Below are 19754 nucleotides of genomic sequence, written 5' to 3'. Positions count from 1 at the left end.
TATAATTTTAATTATATATTAACTGTTTTAAACATACATTTCTATAGTTGAGGTTGGTACTGTTCACAATGTTTAGGGTCTTTGTGAACCTCTGTATCTCAGATTATCTCAGCATTTTTAAACCGATATTCATTTCAATAAAAACAGGATGTTTTGTTGCATACTGCATTTTGTCCCACCAAGGATCACAACACTGCCAAAAGAAAAGATACATTACAGGAAAATATGACAAAACCTGTGTGCTTTCTATATTTTTATTGCAATGATAAGATACAGATATATTTCCAGACATCCAGTTTTATTAAATTATACTCCAATATTGCGTGAAACTGTCTTCAGACTGATATTGATCCAAATGTGGACAACTAGGTGATCAAAAGACACCTGTTTTACAATGTCACTTTTTAATTCCCCAATAAATGTTGAGATGAGAAGCAGCAGCATAGAGAGTAATAATACTACACTATACAACAAACCGATACTGTGCAACAGTCAAGAACAATTGGGAGAATCTTTTTATTCTCTTTTGTGAAATGGTTATGCAAATATTGAGTACAGCGACTGGCAACTCAGGACATAGAGATGCACTTTGCCCGTTTGGGGAAGAAAAAAACCCAAATATATAAGAAAAGAAACAACATGGAGGTGAAAGTCGAAGAGTTACAAACCTCAGTGGGATAACAGGAGACAGAACAGAAGACTAAATACAGTCTAAGTGAGTAAATTTTTAGGCAAAACAAATAACTGTACAGAAAGCTGTGTGAAATATGTATATTAAGATACTGTTTCACTGTGAGGAGTTTTTGCCACGTCAGATTAAGTGGGAACCAGCAGTGTTACACAATGCACTGGCTTTATAAACTTGGGTTAATGACTGACCATGTGTTAGTGAGAGAAATCTTGTTGGAAAAAAAACCAACCAGATGTTACAGTGACAAATGTAAAAAAGGAAATACAGAAAAATGTTTATTTAATAAATTACCACTGTTTTCTAATCCCAGATTTTAACTTTAAATAATAAATTTGCTCTTTATGATCGTATAAAAACAAAAAATCTGCAGAATACAAATTATACCCCCTAAAACAATAAAAAAGGAAAAAGTTGTTTTATAGTTTTTAGACTGCAATTATTTTATATAGTTGATATATCAATAGAATCCATATATAAATGATACATTTCTATTTTTTATACTATATAATCCTTGCTATGACTAAAAAAAGCATCTAAGACATTTCTAGCCAGAAGATAATGTGAAGGAACAGTTTGGACCACGGCCGCCAGCTACTGGGCTTTGATTGGAAATGAAATGTGGTCTGGTTAGTGGACCAGTACCACTATTTTCACACAACAGCTTATGTAGACTAGACAGAACTGGTTTGGATGGGAGTCTAGTGCTTACACCTTTAAACGGTTTCACTGAGACCAAAATCTTTGTTTAGCTACAAACTTATAACTTTGTGCTGTGCTTAATTTATTTTTTCAAAGATGAGAACGTTTTGAGGAGCTTGACACTGCGGTTACAAAATGAACGAAATTAAAAAACGTACCCATTGCTCTTTCACTCAACTCTCCATATTACATCAGCATGCATATCATTATTAGTTGTGTTTGGCACTAGAGTTTACTTTATATCTGGTTCTGTTTGCAAATAGACAGTTAACCAGTGAATGTAGCATCTTCTAGCTTTGATGAAGTATGCTAGCTGTATCCCAGTTGCTCACATTTACTCTTAAAGATGAGTCCCACATTATTAAACATGAACTACTTCAGACTGTGTAGAGGATTGCACTATGATCACCAGCCATTTAAAAAAAAAAATGAAGACATTTTTTTCTTACTGAAAATGGCAAGTACCTCAAGGAGCCGTGCTACTCTGCTTTCATAATACTCCATCCAGCCACATCATGGTTGACTTTTAGGGTCCTTTGAGTAAACTACAGGATTTGGTCCATCTGGCTTGGTTCGGGTTTCAAAGCAGGTTACTTTGCTTTAAGGCCCTGACACACCAACCCGATGGCCGACCGTCTGCAGAAAAGGCAGTTGGACTGATCAGTCGGCTCCCCGAAGTCCAAAAAGTGCCTTGGAACACCGAACAGACTCGAGTCACTGACCTGGCCAGACTGTCCGACGGCCGATTATCGGGTTGGTGTGTCAGGGCCTTTAAGGGCTGCCTGAGAAAGCTATCAGACGGTCTCACCAAAACACCAACAAAAGGTGAAAGAACGGGGGCTTTCTTGGTACAATCACGTTAGATTGTACCAACAAGAAACCAGCACGTCTTCGCTTACTGGTCAGTTTAGCATTATAGCTCTTCTTCGCTTTGACCTCACATCCAAATGTAACCAAAGAGAGGGGACAAAAATAAAACATTTTGAGTTGAAATGACAAAAAGAAACTTGAGATGAAAACCAGAAACCAAAAATGAAAAAGACAAAAAAAACAAAAACTCTCTATCAGCGCGGTTTGTTGGTTTGATTTTTTTGTTGACAACTTCCTCAGGCAAACATGTCAGTGGCAGTTTTCACTTTTACATAAATAACATTTAGGTGGGAGGAATAAGATCCACAATAAGGCTTCTTTTAGATTTCCCCCCCATTGTCGTAGCCGTTTACTTTTCATCGTTGTGTCTATCCCAGTACTGTTCTATTGGAACGGTTTAGTGGAAGATCTCAACAAGAAGAGATGAAGCCTCTCCTCTGCCTCAGCAGGCTCAGAGAGGCCGGAATAGCAGGTCCTGGGATCACAGGAGAAGGGAGGAAAGGCCAGAGAGAGAGAAAGTAGAGAGTGATGGGATTGTAAGAAGTTTATGTTTCAGCAGTCTGGGGTTTAGTCTCACTTTCACCCCCTTCTTTCCTCTCTTGCGTCTCCTCGTCTTCCTCCTCTTGGTCTTCCTCCTCTGTGTGCTGCTCCAGCTCCTCCCTGGTGATCATCTCAAAGTCGTTCCCGTTGCTGTGCTGCGAGCCTTCTTCCTCCCGGCGGTCGCTGTCTGTGTCTGAGTGGCGGTCTGCCCCCGTTCCCTCCCCCTCTGCTTCTTTACTCTCCTCGGCCTCTTTGCCTTCCTCCTCCTCCTCTTCCTCTTCCTCATCGCCGTCCTTCTTCTCGCTGTCTGATTTGTCATCACTGTCTGACTTCTGAGCCTTGTTGCCATCGTTGTCCTTCTCGTCCGTCTTGTCTGAGCCCTTCTTATTGCTGGCTCGCGGTCCTTTGTACTCATGGGTGTAGAGCGGCCGGAACGAGTCGATGAAACCGACATCTGCAGTCAAGTTGGGGAGGAACCAGAAATGGTGGCGCCCGCCAGTCACCAGCCAGATGATCAGGAAGAGGATGCAGCGGGCTGAAGACAGAGGTGACAACCAGTGGGATCAATTTGAATCGACAGGAATTCATACATCTAACTCTAGTGGTATTCATATCTAGATAAAACCCTCTGCTGCTCACCTGTGACTGAATATTTGTCTACAACACTTTTATTCCACTTACTGAATATGGGGCAATTTACAACTAATTACATCGTTGTAACTGTATCCCTCATGTGTTATTATTTTATTCTATTTTAGTTAATTTTACAAATGCATTTCTTTGATTATAAAAATTGCCTCTCTGTTTGAAAGGAGCCATACAAATAAAGCCGTGCTGTCTTTGTCTTAACTAAAGAACTGAACAATTTATTGAAAAAATTAAATTAAGTATATACAGCTAGGAAAAATATCATTCTTGCTGACAGCATTCCTATGGGGATGCAGGTTTTATTTATTTTATAGAAATATACTACTAGGCTGAAATGAATACTGCTGTGAACTATTTTGTTTGAAACATATTAAACCCTTAATCTTTTCTTTTGAACTACTGGGTCATTTTCCTTCTTAGGAACAGATTTTTTTCTTCTTCTAATAAAACAAGAAAAAGATAAATGTTTGAACTAGCCACACCCATTAGACATACGCAACTGGCGATGACATGGAAATTAAAGGTGCCACAAGAGAAAAAAGCTGGGAACTACTGCTAAAAACTCAAATTCCTATGCAAATTAAAAATGGCTAGGGAGACATTTATATTTAAAATGTTATGATAGATAGATATGAAGTAAATGTACTTACCAACAGCAAGAAGCAATATACTGGCTACAAAGCAGCCTGCCGCAACACTTAGATAGTAAACTCCTACACGCATTTCTGCTGGCCACAGGGGGAACAGTGTGGCTGCTATCACGGCAATGACTGAAAGACAGAACACACACACACACACACACACACACACACACACACACACACACACACACACACACACACACACACACACACACACACACACACACACACACACACACACACACACACACACACACACACACACACACACACACACACGTGGATGGTGAGTACAAACAATCTCTGCCATCAGCAAAAGATAACCCTACATTCAGTTCTTTTTCAAAAGAACTCCATTTATGATTTTCAACCTCTGACTCACCGAGTATCAGTCCCATGGCAAATGTCTTAAAATGAACAGGATCGTAAATCCACACATACACCTAGAAAAAGAAAGAAAAGAGACACATTTTGGGTTTTGATGTCTTTCAGGATCACAAACACTTCTCCCACATATATACATATTTATGCTCTTAGCACACTCACCTCATTTCCATCTAGAAACAGCTGATCCTCATGAGGCTCCAGTTTAAACTTCTTCTTCACCTCTTTCTTCTTCTTGGGGGTTCCAGGACTGTCATCCTATGAGAATGTATAATTAAATAAACACATATTATATATGAAATCTGTATGTTTACTTAGAAATCACACATACTGCAGTCACAGTGTGTGTGTGTGGGGGGGGGGATTGGTAATACCTCTTTTACACCAATGACCAGGGTCGTTCTTTTGTCAATTCAAACCAAGCCAGTCAACACGGGTTGATTCCTGGTCATGGAAGGTTTATTCAAAAACCTTTTTTTTTTTTTTTTTTGAACGAGGGGAGAACATTTCTCTTTGTTTAGTCTATATCCATGACGTTCCACTTCCAGGCTTGCTCTTGTTCTGACGAAAATTCCGCCAGATGTCACTCTTTTCGTCCGGATGTCCGTTACCTTTTGCTTTCTTTGTGTTGTAATTTTAAACTCCGGTCGATTTATGAGGTCTATTGTTAACTGCTCCTCAGATCTCTGCAGAGTAAATCCAGACAGCTAGCTAGTCTATCTGTCCAATCTGAGTTTTCTGTTGCACGACTAAAACAACTTTTGAACGAAGAGAAGAAGACGGAGTTCCTTCCAGAGGCTATTTTTCAGTGGCACTGTGGCTCTGTCCGGCGGTTAGCGCCGCCCATGACGATTAACATTAAAGTAAAGTTAGGCTTTGCTGTTGGCTTCCCTGGCTCATTATAAAAAAAAGACCAGTGACAATTCACGACTGGGCACCTCCTTTTCCAAACAATGACATAATTTGTCCTTCCCCGGTTGTTTGCAACCCTGGTCTCGTGCAATTCACATTGAAATGGACCTGCGTTTGACCCACATATCAACCTGGGTTGCGAAGCCGAGTTGATCAAAGCGGGTTAACACTTTCAAACACAATATCAACCCTGGTTGAGCCCTTGGTGTGAAAGGGGAATTAGAGAGACAGATCATAGCCTGAAACTTAACCTTATGCTAACTGTGGGATTTACGTTAAAAACATGCTTATAAAAAGGAAATGTGCTTATTCAGTTTCTTGCCGAGAACTAGATGATACCACTCTCATGTCTGTACGATAAAAATGAAGCTACAGACAGCAGCCGGCTAATTTATCTTAGTGGGAAACAGCTAGCTGACTGTGCCAGAAAGGTAACAAAATCCACCTACCGGCACCTCTATAGCTTACTACCTAACATGTTGTATGTTGTCTATTTACGCTATACAAAACTAAAGTGTAAAAATTATAATTTACAGTTTTTTCATCATTCTAGGCAAGAAAGTGAATGAGAGTAGTACCTAAACTTGTACTTTAAGTGTTAATGTTATTGAAAGATCTACACTGAATGCAGCATTTCAGTTGGTTATAGTTGGCTGGTCACATTATTAACTCAAACTGGTATTTGGCCCAAAAAAACCTAACCTGTTAATTTTCCACCATGAGCACACTGAGATTTTTCTTTCCTGATTTCTAAAGCTCTGTGTACAGCAGTCAATATCCACCCGTTTACTGTCAAGTTCAGCAGTGTCAAGGCAACTCTGACCACTCATTAAAAAAAACATACAATACTGAAATCAGTGTGAGGGGGAGTCTGTAAACTGCGCAACACCTCATTTCAGATGGATCCCTCTGTCATAGCAGTGTAAATATACTGATGTTACTGACAGTAAAGCATAAGCATTTTCATCCACAAAATTTGTAAACAGTATTCATGGCATTTCGTATTTTACCAAATACCTAATTTTTAATGGGAGATGCTTAGGCCAAACATAAAAGCCGCAACAGTGACAACACTATCTTGTGAAGACAGATATAATCTGAGGGGTTTTGTCAACATAGAGGTCAACAGTGTTAGATCACGTACGTTCTTCTCTTTCTTGGTTTCAACAGCCTCAGACTCTTTCTTCTTCTCTTTCTCCTTCTTCCCTTTTCTCTCCTCCTCTTTGCTGCTGTCACCCTTGGTCTTCTCTTTATCCTTATCTTTCTCCTTCTCTTTCTCCTTCTCTTTCTCCTTCTCTTTCTTGGTTTCTTTCTCAGGCTTTTTCTTCATCACTTTGAGAGCCCGGTGGAAGAATTGCTTCTTTAGGAGTCTACAGAGGACGGAGGAGAATGACTGGTTATAAGGGCTGGTTATTTACCACTGATTTGTAGGACGGTTTTCAATATTTCTGTACATTATATAGACCAAACAATTAATTGACAAATCAAGAAAATAACCAGTGAATTAATTGATAGTGAAAACAACGGTTAGTTTGCAGCCCTATATACCAGTGACCATATTGCAAGCATATGTATCAAATGCTTAGATACCGTATTTTGGAATAAAATCACTGCACATGACAAATAATTATTCATCTACAACATCAGACAGGTAGCAAGGTGTGTTAGAAAGCTAACCTGTTGCAGTAATCCAACACAGACTCCCTGGTGGTGAACAGCGCCTCCTCTCCCTTCTTGGCCTTGGCCCACTTGGAGTCCATCAGACAGTCCACTGCCTTGGAGGCTAAATATAGGGACACAAAGATATTAAAAAACACAGAGTGGTACAGGGTCTGAAAATGTCATTCAGTGATTATTCTGGTAAACTGTGTTTTTATCAGCTGTGTAGAAGCTGAATAATTGCCATAAGTGCGAAAAAATTCATAGCCTATGTTGAATGAAAATTCACTACATTAATGCACGTGGAATATATATATATTTATTATTCCATTTATCTAAAAACTGAATACAAAACAGAACAGAGGGCAGTAGTTTAGATGGAGTAAAATGTCCTGCTTTTTGGCCAATTGGGGGCAGCAGAAACAAGTTGTGAACACAACACTGACGCTATCATCACTTTATAAATTGATACTGCTAAAAAAAAAAAAAAAAGTTGATACTGCTAGCTTGTAAGCGAAGACTTGCTTATTTACACATCTAGTAGTTACAGACCAACATTATCATTCATGTGGAGTCATGTTTGCGTCCACCTGAGGAATGTAAGTCCAATATTCAATCTCTTTTATCTCTGCTTTGGTCTCTACAAACTCCTGAGGGAAACATTTGGCTGTTTAGCTGCTAACTCCACGGTGTTCACCAGCTGGTCGCTGTGTCTGTCTGCTGTTTGGTATAGAGCAGTGTTATGACCACAGGGTCATAAGAAGCAGGTAGTAGTATACTGTGGGTTTTTAGAAAATAGCTGCCTGCTGTGGCTGAAAACAATGCTATGAGAGCAGTGAGAGTGAACCAAAACAGTAAAGCTGCGTTCACATCAGCCTCCAGGGATCAGGCGATTTGCCGCAGGGTGGTGTGGGAGTGTCACTAAAAAGCCCCATGTATGTGATGTCCTGTTTTCTTTAAACCCCCCGATGTGTGTACTGTACGGGCCTCTCACACCGCCTCAAAACCGACAGACAAGTCTGATTGCCGGGCACATGGTTAGCCACTGCAGCGTGACGTGAGGTTGTGTTTCTCCAAAAGTTGAATCGTCTCAACATTTGTTTCTGCGTTCTTTTTCATCTCCCCGTGTGGCACCCCTCGCCACAGCCTAAACGCACTACCCCCATTCAAAATGAATGGGCAGACCTGTGCTTTCAGGCAATGTGAATGCACGCTAAGGCTGTGGCTAGACAGCTAAACAATGAAGTAAAGCTAGGCAATATATCGATATTATATCGATATCGTGATATGAGACTAAATATCGTCTTAGATTTTGGACATTGTAATATCGTAATATGGCATAAGTGTTGTCTTTTCCTGGTTTTAAAGGCTGCATTACAGTAAAGTTACGTCATTTTCTGAACTTACCAGACTGTTGTTATTATTTGCCTTTACCCACTTAGTCATTATATCCACATTACTGATGATTATTTATCAAAAATCTCATTGTGTAACTATTTTGTGAAAGCACCAATAGTCAACACTACATATCGTTGCGGTATCAATAGGAGGTGTTTGGTCAAAAATATCGCGATATTTGATTTTCTCCATATCACCCAGCCCTACAATGAAGTGAGACTCACTATAAAAGCTTTATGAAGCTGAGGGGAGCTGCAGCTTCAGTAAGTCTCTACGACCACCTCTTTCACAATTTAATTTGATTAATTCTTGTTAAAAATATTGATCATAGCCACTGTAAGTATGTCTACTTATCCCTTTATCTGACAAATTAACCTTGAAAAATGGCTACATGCTGTAAACAGCTGTCCAAAGCAACGATAAGAAACTGTAAGGTCATGTGATGGTGATGAGAGGAATAAGCGGCCTCAGCAGTCATAACCTCTTCTATACACAACTACTGACTAAGCAAACAGCATTTCACAACACTAACAAACATACTGCACTATGCAAAACAAGACTAGTATAAATACTGTGTTGCTGGGTCAGGTCTGTAAATGGGACTGCAGCGGAAACATTTGTTTAAGAATTTGACAACTCTTCGATAATGTGACACAGAGTTTGCCCTAAACATACTTGTGTGAAAAACACCACAGGTTTTTAATCACTGTGACAAAATCAAATGCAACTGAATCTCTGCCTGTGTTCGAAAACAAACAGAAGGCAGTGTTTGATCCCCTGATTCACACTCCACCCAGTATGTGTAGGTTGGTGTTGTGCCTGTTGCCTCACATCCCACAGCTGAGCACTAACCAATAAAATAGTCGACTCGGTGGCCCATCATGTTGGTGGACTTGGTTGGGCAGTTGAATCGGAGGTACTTGGCCACCGCCTTCTCCTCCTTGGTAGGCTCGCTCACCTCCTGCAGGACCAGACAAACACACAGATGAATATACACGCATGAAAACAATATCACACTCAGTCAATGATACTTTACTATATAACTCTGCCGTCAGGGTCCTCACCCACACCAAGACGTGGCAGCACATCACCCCAACCCTCATCCACCTTCACTGGCTCCCAATTAAGTCCTGCATCAAATATAAAATCCTCCTTCTCACCTACAAATCCCACCATGCCCTGGCCCCACTGTACCTCTCCAACCTCCTCTATCATACACCCCACCCCAAAACATGCGGTCCTCAGACGCTGGCCTGCAGGTGATTATTTAACACGATTACTCGTTATTAACCTTAAACTGTGAAATTTCTAGGGCTGGGAGGTTTCGTCAACGTAATCGATTACGTAAATGCATCAACACAAATAATTTGCGTTGACGCGTCACGCGTAGAAATCTATAAATAACCGGCTGCCTCCAGCAACAGCTCAAGTATGGATTCCTCGCAACAGGTTGAGAAAAAGGCTTGCACACGGTCTTCTAATGTGTGGGAGTATTTTACTCTTAATGCCAACAACAACGTGGTAGTCTGTAGACTTTGTAAGGGCGCTGACACACCAGGCCGATAATTGGCCGTTGGACAGTCTGGCGAGGTCAGTGACTCGAGTGTTCGGTGTGTTCCACGCCGTCGTCCGTCTGAGGGACTGTCGGCCTTCATTTTGGCCGACCTGACATGTTCAGTCGGAGACAGGGCAGTCGAGACTCACCCGGAAATGACGAGCGGAATGAGCGTGACTAGTCTCTCAAAATCTGACGAAAATCTTTTAAACTGACTCATTCAACTGATTCAGCAACTGCACGGCCTATTTCTCGCTTAAAATGTTTTCAGAAACATGTTTCAGTGAACTATTTTAGTACAATATGAGACTGTATTCTGAACGGCCGCCATGACAGTCTGGCTTTGAATTTCCAGAGAAAACAAACCCACGTGACTCGTTTGTCCTATCAGCTGCCGGTTTTCATTTCTTGGGCAACAATACAGAGTAGCGCCGCCTGCTGCTATGGAGACGTATTACGTTTCGCGCAGAGCGTACGCTCAGGTCGGTGTTGCCGCAGTGTGTTCTGAGGCAGTTTTTTGGACCTCGGGGACCCGACTGATCAGTCCGACTGGCTTTTCTGCCAATGGTCGGCCGTCTGGTTGGTGTGTAACTGCTTTAAAATGCCTCCCTGAGTCAGGATAACAGCAGCAAAACACCACACACACACACACACACACACACACACACACACACACACACACACACACACACACACACACACACACACACACACACACACACACACACACACACACACACACACACACACGTCTTTTAAATCCCATACAGCAGTTTCCGACCGACCCTGTCAATTAATGTGCGACCCAAATTTATTTTATGAGCTTGGACAAGAAATGATACTAATTAAATAAATACACAAATAAAAAGTTTAAGGCGAACTATAATTACATTTTTGTACAGCACTCTTGCGATGCAAGATGCCCGTTTGCTCCAGCAATGCTGGAAGAGGACCCGATGTCGCCGCAGCGGCACTTAACGTTGCCGTGTCCAGTTTTACGGCAGCAGCAGCGTGAGGACGGCGCCTTCAAGCAGCCCTCACCGGCCACTGCGGCCAGCTACTGCGCTGCCGGGGAGCTTCAACACGTCAGACAGGGCAGATGAAACCACTCATGAACTATATGTTGTGTTTAATGTCGTTCAAGAGGATGGCAACGTAGCAAGCAAACACGATCAAATGAAAGGTAAACCCCCTTTAGAGTGCTCTAACGTTACAGCATGTCCCTGGGGCTCAATGGAGGTGGCTAACAGCAGTGAAGCTAATGACAACTTTACAACACAATTCCTTTGGATACAAGCGTTGCATTATGGAAGATAGACGGGATTCTGAACAGCGGTGCACGCACGCGCACACACGCGCACAAACACACACGCGCGCGCACACACACGCACACACACGCGCGCGCGCGCACACACGCGCGCGCACACACACACACGCACGCGCGCGCGCACACACACACACACACACACACACACACACACACACACACGCGCGCACACACACACACACACACACACACACACACACACACACACACACACACACACACACACACACACACACACACACACACACACACACACACACACACACACACACACACACACACACACACACACACACACACACACACACAGCAGAGCCGAGGTGTCTGGGTTACTTCACGCAGCACATGTAACTGGCTGGAAACGATAGCTACAGCTTACACATTATTTACTTCCGCTTGCGCAGATGAACTAACAGTACACTCGTTAACTGTAAGAAGCCTACAATAAACCCTCCATGATTAAAGAGTCAATATTTATCAATACCCACCTACCTGTTCTACAGGCAAATTGAAACATGTAGAAACCGATTTTTCAGTCTGCTCTTCACTGTCCACTCTTGTTCACCGCGCTGTGCAAACAAAGCTCTACTCTGCAAATAGCGACTTTACAAACAAGCTAAAATGAAAGATGTCAGTTTGTAGTCTGTTTCTTAGTTTGCAACGAATCTTGATTTTTTTGGACAAACTCTTGTAAACGTAGCTGCTGTCTAAACGAACCATCCTCTCCGCTGGAGCGGTAAACCTGTGGCTGTATTATAAGACCAAAACAAATACACGTGGCTACTTAATATGCACGTGAATTACAGTACATGTTTTCAATTTATTAAGCGACAACTGTACATGTAGTAACAGGTAGGCTATGTTATGAAAATATTGAGTATCCATCGCTACTGTAAAGGCAAAAAAAAAAATCCTACTTATCCCTTGCTGCCACTGGGAAAAAAATAAAATAAATTTCCTATCGACCCATGAACTCAACAGACAACAAACCGGAACCAAACAATTTTTTTTTTTTTTATGCCTTATGAAAAATTTTGCGTGAGGGATTATTTCACTTCACAGAAGAAAAACATTTTGGAATGAGATGGCTAACTGTAGTAGCGTTTATTCCAATATCTATAATTGCTTAAATTAGAGATCACATTTATTTTTTTTTTTAACCGACTAACAATAATTTTGACCGGTTAACGTTGAAACGGTCAACCACCGGTCAAACGCGCCACTATCCTCGGCCCGGGACCTTCATCAAGTATTTGTGTTTTTTTAATCATTACTTTATTAGCCTAATTGGTTGGGGAGAAAGCTATGCCTCTCCAGCTTCTCCCGTAGCTCTGGGTAGATGTCCTGCACTGACTTGAGTGTGAGGTGAACTGTGCTAAATTGTGTCTTCCCCCATCTGTCTTCGATAATTGTTTCAGATATCTCCTTTATAACGTCAGTTATAACGACCCACATATAAAAAAAATTGTCAGGTTAAAAATTGGGCTCGGGCACAACGTGCACTGTAGACGTGTGCAATTATCAACATAGTGACACGCAATCTGTTCCCAGTAGTAGTCCGTTGATTCGTTTTAATGCCCCGCTATGACTTAACAATAAGCATCATCAAACGCTGTCAGTCTGCAGTGTTATTTTTTTGGTTTACCATCATCATGAGTGACCCAATCAATTACAGACTGTTATATTAGACACTCTGCAACTTGCTGTATGTTGGATTTATTTGATACATCGGATTTCATATGTTGCTTTCATATGATACTTTTTTTTTACTGTAAGATTAAAGGGAAAAGAGCTTGGATGTTAAACAGAGCTTATTTATTATTTTACCTACTACTGTTAAAAAAAGCAAATACAGGCTACTCTTTTTGCACTTGCTCTGTTTACTTTAAGTTTTTATTTTTATATTCCTCTTGAAAGTGACTTTATTTTGTTGTTGGATTGATAGCCTACATCTACAAATTCCTTTTACTTGAACAGTGCAGTGTTAAACAATTTTAATAAATAGAGACTTGAACCTTATTGAAATTTGTTGTGTGTAAATTGTTAATAATTGAGCAATGGGAAAATAATCGCTAATTGAAAAATGTATCGTTAGATTCATCGAAAAATGAATAGTTAGATAGTCGACTAATTGAAAAAATTATCGCTAGATTAATCGTTTAAAAAAGAATCGTCTGGGACAGCCCTAGAAATTTCCCTAAATACTTTTCCTGTTTAAACTTTTTTTTCTCATTCTGAACACAAGACAAAATAAGAGTTTGCTTGCAAAAGGTAATGTGCAAAATAATAATTTTTCTCGATTACTGTTTTTGTGATTGTTGTGAGCGGAACTCATAAGCACGATTAAAAATGTGGTTAATTGCACAGCCTTCTGTTGTAGTGCACATATATTATGCTGTAAAGTATACCTACTATTTTGTCCATACAACAGCCCGAACTATGACCATATTAAAAAATTATTATAAAGTGACATCAATAAAACCTCTGTCACTCAAGAAAAGTGAACATTATAAGATTAACAAAAATAGTAATTGCATCCGGGCTTCTGCACTGCATTGCACTAAAATGTGCTCAGCCTTTTTAATGTAAAACAGGTGTGGTGAGTGACTTAAATCTATTACATCTGGATAATTTTAGTTATCTAAACTAAAAACTAGAAAACAGAGATTAAAAATGACCTGATTTTAGTGTATGTTTTGTCTAATCCAGTGAATTAAATATCTACTTGACCAAGTTCATACTACATTTAAAGGGTCAACATTGAACATTTAACTGTCCTTCATCCCCAAATGAACATACTAGCTCTGCGGTATCTGAGTGATCGGAGTGGCTGAAAAAAAAAAAAAAAAAAAGCTTGCACAGTGTAGACAGTATCTAGCAAAATGTATCCTCCCTTCTCACAACATCTGCACTGTCTGCCCGCCTGCAGCACTGAACCACATGCCAACACAGAGGGAATAAGAGCATTGGCACAATGAGAGTCAGCGCTGCTCTATCCAGTCCAGCTGGTTCCGGCGAGCAAAATGAGGAAGATGAGGCTATCAAACCAGCCTTTGTTTAAAGAAGCAGGTATTACTCACACAGCTCAGTTACATGAGACCCCTACACAGAAAGCCCCCTGTCACCGTCTATATGATCTACCTGGCTTGATCACATGAGGATTAGCTGCTCTGCTCTAACAGCCATAGTATGTGATTGCTATTGCTCCACACCAGGAACAAAGCACTAGTCTTTAAAACGCATATGCAAATAATAGTTTTGGCTAGATACGACACCCATTTCCCAATTTGAATACGGTAATACACAATGAAAAATGGGAGCTGAATAATCAAGAGGAATCATGTCAAAAAGGAGATAACTGTTGCATAATGTAGCGTGGTGCTCTTTGGAACCCTCTTTAAAGACATAAAGGTCATAACATTATGAGTTGTTATGCATCTGAACTCGAACATGCAGAGAACTTCCTACATGAGGGTTATGAAGTTGCAAATGGTTTTCAGAGAGGTGTTGATTTAACATTACAGTCAGTTTGTGGTGCTGTTGGACTGTATTGCAGTGTTTCCCACACATACTCCTTTGTGGCGGTGCGCCCCACAATCAACACCGGCCGCCACTTATTGCATTTCGTTATTAAATTTTACACGCAGCATATTCGTTCAACTGCATTTCCTTTCCCTGCTCTCTCCGTCACTCATGTCTCTCTCTCACATAGACTACACACACACACAGCTTCTCTCTCCATGAAAACGAGAGAAGACGCCTGGCGAAATTCACAAGTTCATGAAAGGTTGGTATCTATCTCGTGAACACCTTTACACAATCACACATTAAAAAGTGCTATAAAAATATTTTATATTCTGAATACAATGTTGTCAGTAGAGCTAGATATTATATCGATATCGTTATTGGAGACTAGATATCGTCTTAGATTTTGGATATCGTAATATGGCATAAGTGTTGTCTTTTCCTGGTTTTAAAGGCTGCATTACAGTAAAGTGATGTACTTTTCTGAACTTACCAGACTGTTGTAACTGTTCTATTATTTGCCTTTACCGACTTAGTCATTATATCCACATTACTGATGATTATTTATCAAAAATCTCATTGTGTAAATATTTTGTGAAAGCACCAATAGTCAACACTACAATATCGTTGCGGTATCGATATCAAGGTATTTGGTCAACAATATCATATTTGATTTTCTCCGTATCGCCCAGCCCTAGTTGTCAGTGTGTTCATTTTGGAGTCCCGACCCGACTCTTAGCAAACAAGCGATTGTGACTGCTTTAGAAAGTTAACTAGTCGCAAGTTTGAGGTAAAATGCAGTTGGGTTGTTGAGGTCAAAACACTATATGTAGCAGCTGTGAATCAAATAAACTACCGTAATAATTAAATAATGTTATGTCATTTTTTTATTCTTACGCTGAATGTTTGCTGCTTCAATCCAGATGATTATTGAAAAGTATTTTCCGCGACTGAAAAAGGCCCGTGTTGAGGATGAGGACGAGCCTGAACCAGAGCTATCAGTCTGAAACAGAGCTGAACAGTCCGACCAGTGTAATTAGTTGTTATTAATTTGTTCAATATTTTCAGGCTTCAACTAGTGCTGCTCAAGCAGAAAGTCAGGGTCGCTGGGAGAGAAAGAGATAGATTCGTTAGGAATTGAAGAAAGAGTAGGAGAGGAGGACAGCATCCAACAGCGTGTCCTCCTCAGTTTTTGATACTTGATTGTTACGAAAATAAGTACTTTGCTTAAACTAAAACTAGTGCAGTCTAGAACAACAATCTGCAGTAAATCCTATGAAGGATGAATGTTCATTTTGGAGGCTGTAGTTTGTGGTGCTGTTGAATTGTTACACTAATGCATTAATATTTAGTCTACAATGATATACAATGTCTAAAACTCTTAAAGTGATGGTTCGGAGTAATTTACTCTAGGGTCCTTTGCACCATGACCTCGAGCCAAACCCCCCCCCAGAAGCTTTTTCAAATTACTACACCGAAAAGAGATACAACAAAAATATTTATTAATTTAATGATTAAATAATGTAATGTCTCCAAACTTACCTCAATTATTACTTGTCTCCTGCTAGTTATATTACAGCACTTACTTTAAAAAAAAAGTTAAATTAAAAAATATTTTTGTTGCATCTCTTTTTGGTGTTGTAATTTGTAGACGTCCCTAAGCACTCGTCTCACAGCAGCAGCAACAACAGCAGAGAGCAGAAGCCAGCAGGCAAGTGTTATTTACATAAACTTCTGGTGTACTTACAAACTTTCCAATCCATCGTTTTATGAGTGCATAACCTATATGTACTAGTGTAGACCTTTGGTATCATTTCGGGCATTTTTAGTGGGGTCATTTACGAGATACAAACGTGGGTCCATTTAGCCTCGTGAGACCGTCCTGATCTCGCGAGCTCCAGTTTTCCACTCGCAGATCAGTCTGGCATCTTGAGGCAGAGAAAATTTGGAGCCGTTAGCCAAACGACCGGGCCAATCAGCGTTGGTTTTGAGGTGGGTTAGGTGGTGATAGACCGATGGTTTATCCAATCAGCTAACCAGTATTATCAGCCAGCGGTAGCCCTAATTCTGTTAGCCGCTCGCTAATGCTTTTATTCTCTTGGATCCTTCTTTTGGAATATGGTCCGGGAACCTGAAATGGTGCCTTTTATTCCTAAATTCTCGTTACACAAATGGCAAATATCCTTTACTGACATGTTGCATGCATGCTGAGCTTACGAGCTATGCTTTGCCTGCAGAAGCAGGGGCGGGCTTGTGGTTGTATTTTCATACGCTTCGTAAATCTGATTGGTTGATTTGGCCCGTCTATCACCAACATAGGTGATAGACAGATGGTTCATCCAATCAAATAACCAGTATTCCGCCCCTTCCCAAAAGTTCTCCAACGGAAAGTTCCCAGATGGATATGCCGAGCAAATGCGAAGCAATCCATCTGGCGGAGTCAGGTTAGGGTCCATTAGCCCCTGCGCTAAGCTATTCAGCTGCTAACGCTACTCTACGCTAACTTGCCCAATGTTAGACCCAGGTGAAAAAGGCTTCTGGGGGGGTGTTTGGCTCGAGGTCATGGTGCAAAGGACCCTAGGATAAATTACTCCAAACCATCACTTTAAGAAACAAACTTAATAAAAGGTAGATTTATTTATGGCAATTTTAGCATAGATATAAAACACTTGAATGAGTTTTAGCTCCTGAATGCTGTCAGGTAAAACACAATCAAATCACATTTTAGTTATCAAGAGAAACAGAGGTTAAAAAAAAGAGAGACATTTTGAGTGTAATACAGAGTGATGATGTTGGTAATAAACAGGCCTCTCTTAACTGTGGTCCACACAATAGTAGGCTATGTGTTGTTAATTATGCAGCTAAGTCTGACACTATTGCTGTGTACCAAATCCATACTAACTGTATACAGTATGTACTAGAATAAATCTGATAGTATGTATAGTATGTTTTGAAACTAGTATGCAATCAACATACAGACAATTATACACTATTTGCCCCACTGGACAGCAATCAAACTGCAACTTAAAATGGAACTACCAATTAGACATAAAAACAGTAAAATGTTTTAACAACTGTGAACTTCGACATAGTGAATGCTTTATTTTGCTCCGTTTCCAGTTTTATCACACAACTAGGGCTGCTCCCTCTTAGTCGACTAATCAAGTCAACTTAGATTTCTTTAGTCGATTAGTCAGGTTTTATGATTTTTTCATGCTGAATGACTTATTTCCAAGAAAACGTACGAGCACATCTCTGGTAAACACAAGAATTCAAGTGGTGTGCTTTTGCATGACACTTTGCGGCGAAACTCAAGATTTACAGATCTGTTGATTAAATCAACTAATCGATTAGTCGATACATTTGAATGAGTAATCATTTCTTCAATGGAGCACAGCCCTACACACAAAAAAACTCAAACCACATATTTAAAATACAAAGTTTTGCTAATCTGTTTTTTAATGCATATGTATCAATAGACATCTGAAATGGGCCTGATGTTCATGTCGTCTTCATCAGTTCTTACCACGTGACAGGTGAAGTAATCAAATTATTGTGTCTGGTTTTGGGGGAAAGGCTTGGGATCCAAAAATCAAACTACTACACGTTTTGTTTTGTTTTAAACGTGCATTGGAGTGATGTTTACGTTGACTGACCCTGCGGCCACTCTATAAACTTTTTTGACTGAAATCAAGCGCTACTGGAGGCAAAGTAACGTCACAACGCTGCTACCTGCACAATAAGTTAGATAGTGATGCACTGTGTTGACTCATTAATTAAAGTTCCCGCAGATTGCCGAACGTTATGTAAACGTCTGGTTAGAGCTGACGCAGCTTAGCCAGAAAACGTTTTCAATCTGAAAAAAGATGGTGGACTGTTGAGACAACTAAGTAGAACCTATAACAACAACTTTCTTGTGTGAGTGCTACTGGTAATACAGATAATAATTAGCTCGAAACAGTGTAATCAAAATACAAACACTAACATTTGTTTTCGCTAGCCAGCTAATGCTAGCTACCGTTAGCCATCATCTGGCTTCATCTGCCGCCGGTTACTGGCTCCCCATGAGGATGCTGCCGTTGACAAACATCCCTCAATAGGTCGTAAACTATCACATGGTTGTTATTTGTTGTCCTTCAACTTGCACGGGCAGAAATTTGTATACATTAAGTGATGTTACCTGGATCCGTTTCTTGTGCCTCCTGCGCTCCGCCATGATCCCCCAACTCAGCTTCTCTGACGGGCGCGAGGCTGCGCACGCGCATGGAGCGTGTAGTGTCGCGAGACTAACCGATTAGTAGTTGGAAAAAAAAAACACGGTAATTTTTATTTAGGTTAAAGTAAAGCAATTATGCATATTTGTGCATATCTTTTACCTTATACCTTATACCTTCTTTTATCTTATACCTCAGTAATGTATTTATTAGCAGTGGTGGAAAGTAACTTAGAACATTTACCCAAGTACTGTAATGATACTAATTTTAATACTACTACTACTACTACTAATAATAATAATACTATCTGCTTCATGATGAATCATGCACAAGATGAAGGAGCTGATGGGATTACATTTCACTAGAATTGTACCCAGTGCAATTTCATGTGACAAATAAAAAATCATTGATTGATTGAGTAAAATTTTTAAGTAGCCTACTTAGGCCTACTTTACATGAGTATTTCCCTTTTCTGCTTGGCCTACTTTTAAAGCTAACCATAGGCTAACGTACTTCTACTCCACTACATATCTGAGGGAAATATTGTACTTTTTACTCCACTACATTTATTTGATACCTTTAATTACTTTGCAGATCAAAATATGTGATTCCTTTATTCACTTATTATTCCTTACCTTAACAGATAGATAGTACTGCAGGTTATATGTAGGAAAACACTTTAATTGCAATC

General features: G+C 40.2%; 1 protein-coding gene across 1 annotated transcript; it reads right to left on the bottom strand.

The window, feature by feature from the left end:
- Positions 1-2089: 2089 nt before the first annotated feature.
- Positions 2090-19124, bottom strand: sec62 (SEC62 homolog, preprotein translocation factor). Its single transcript, XM_028593939.1, has 8 exons — positions 19030-19124; positions 9295-9403; positions 7063-7168; positions 6530-6755; positions 4636-4731; positions 4472-4532; positions 4099-4218; positions 2090-3335 (listed from the first exon to the last, which is right to left on the bottom strand). Exons 1-8 carry the CDS (start codon positions 19063-19065, stop codon positions 2806-2808), a joined length of 1284 nt encoding a protein of 427 aa, XP_028449740.1. The 5' UTR covers positions 19066-19124; the 3' UTR covers positions 2090-2805.
- Between the last annotated feature and the right edge of the window lie 630 nt (positions 19125-19754).

This window comes from Perca flavescens, chromosome 12, assembly GCF_004354835.1.
Source record: "Perca flavescens isolate YP-PL-M2 chromosome 12, PFLA_1.0, whole genome shotgun sequence".
NCBI lineage: Eukaryota > Metazoa > Chordata > Actinopteri > Perciformes > Percidae > Perca > Perca flavescens.
The sequence above is the reverse complement of the archived record's forward strand: the minus strand, read 5'-3'. Positions and strand labels throughout refer to the sequence as shown.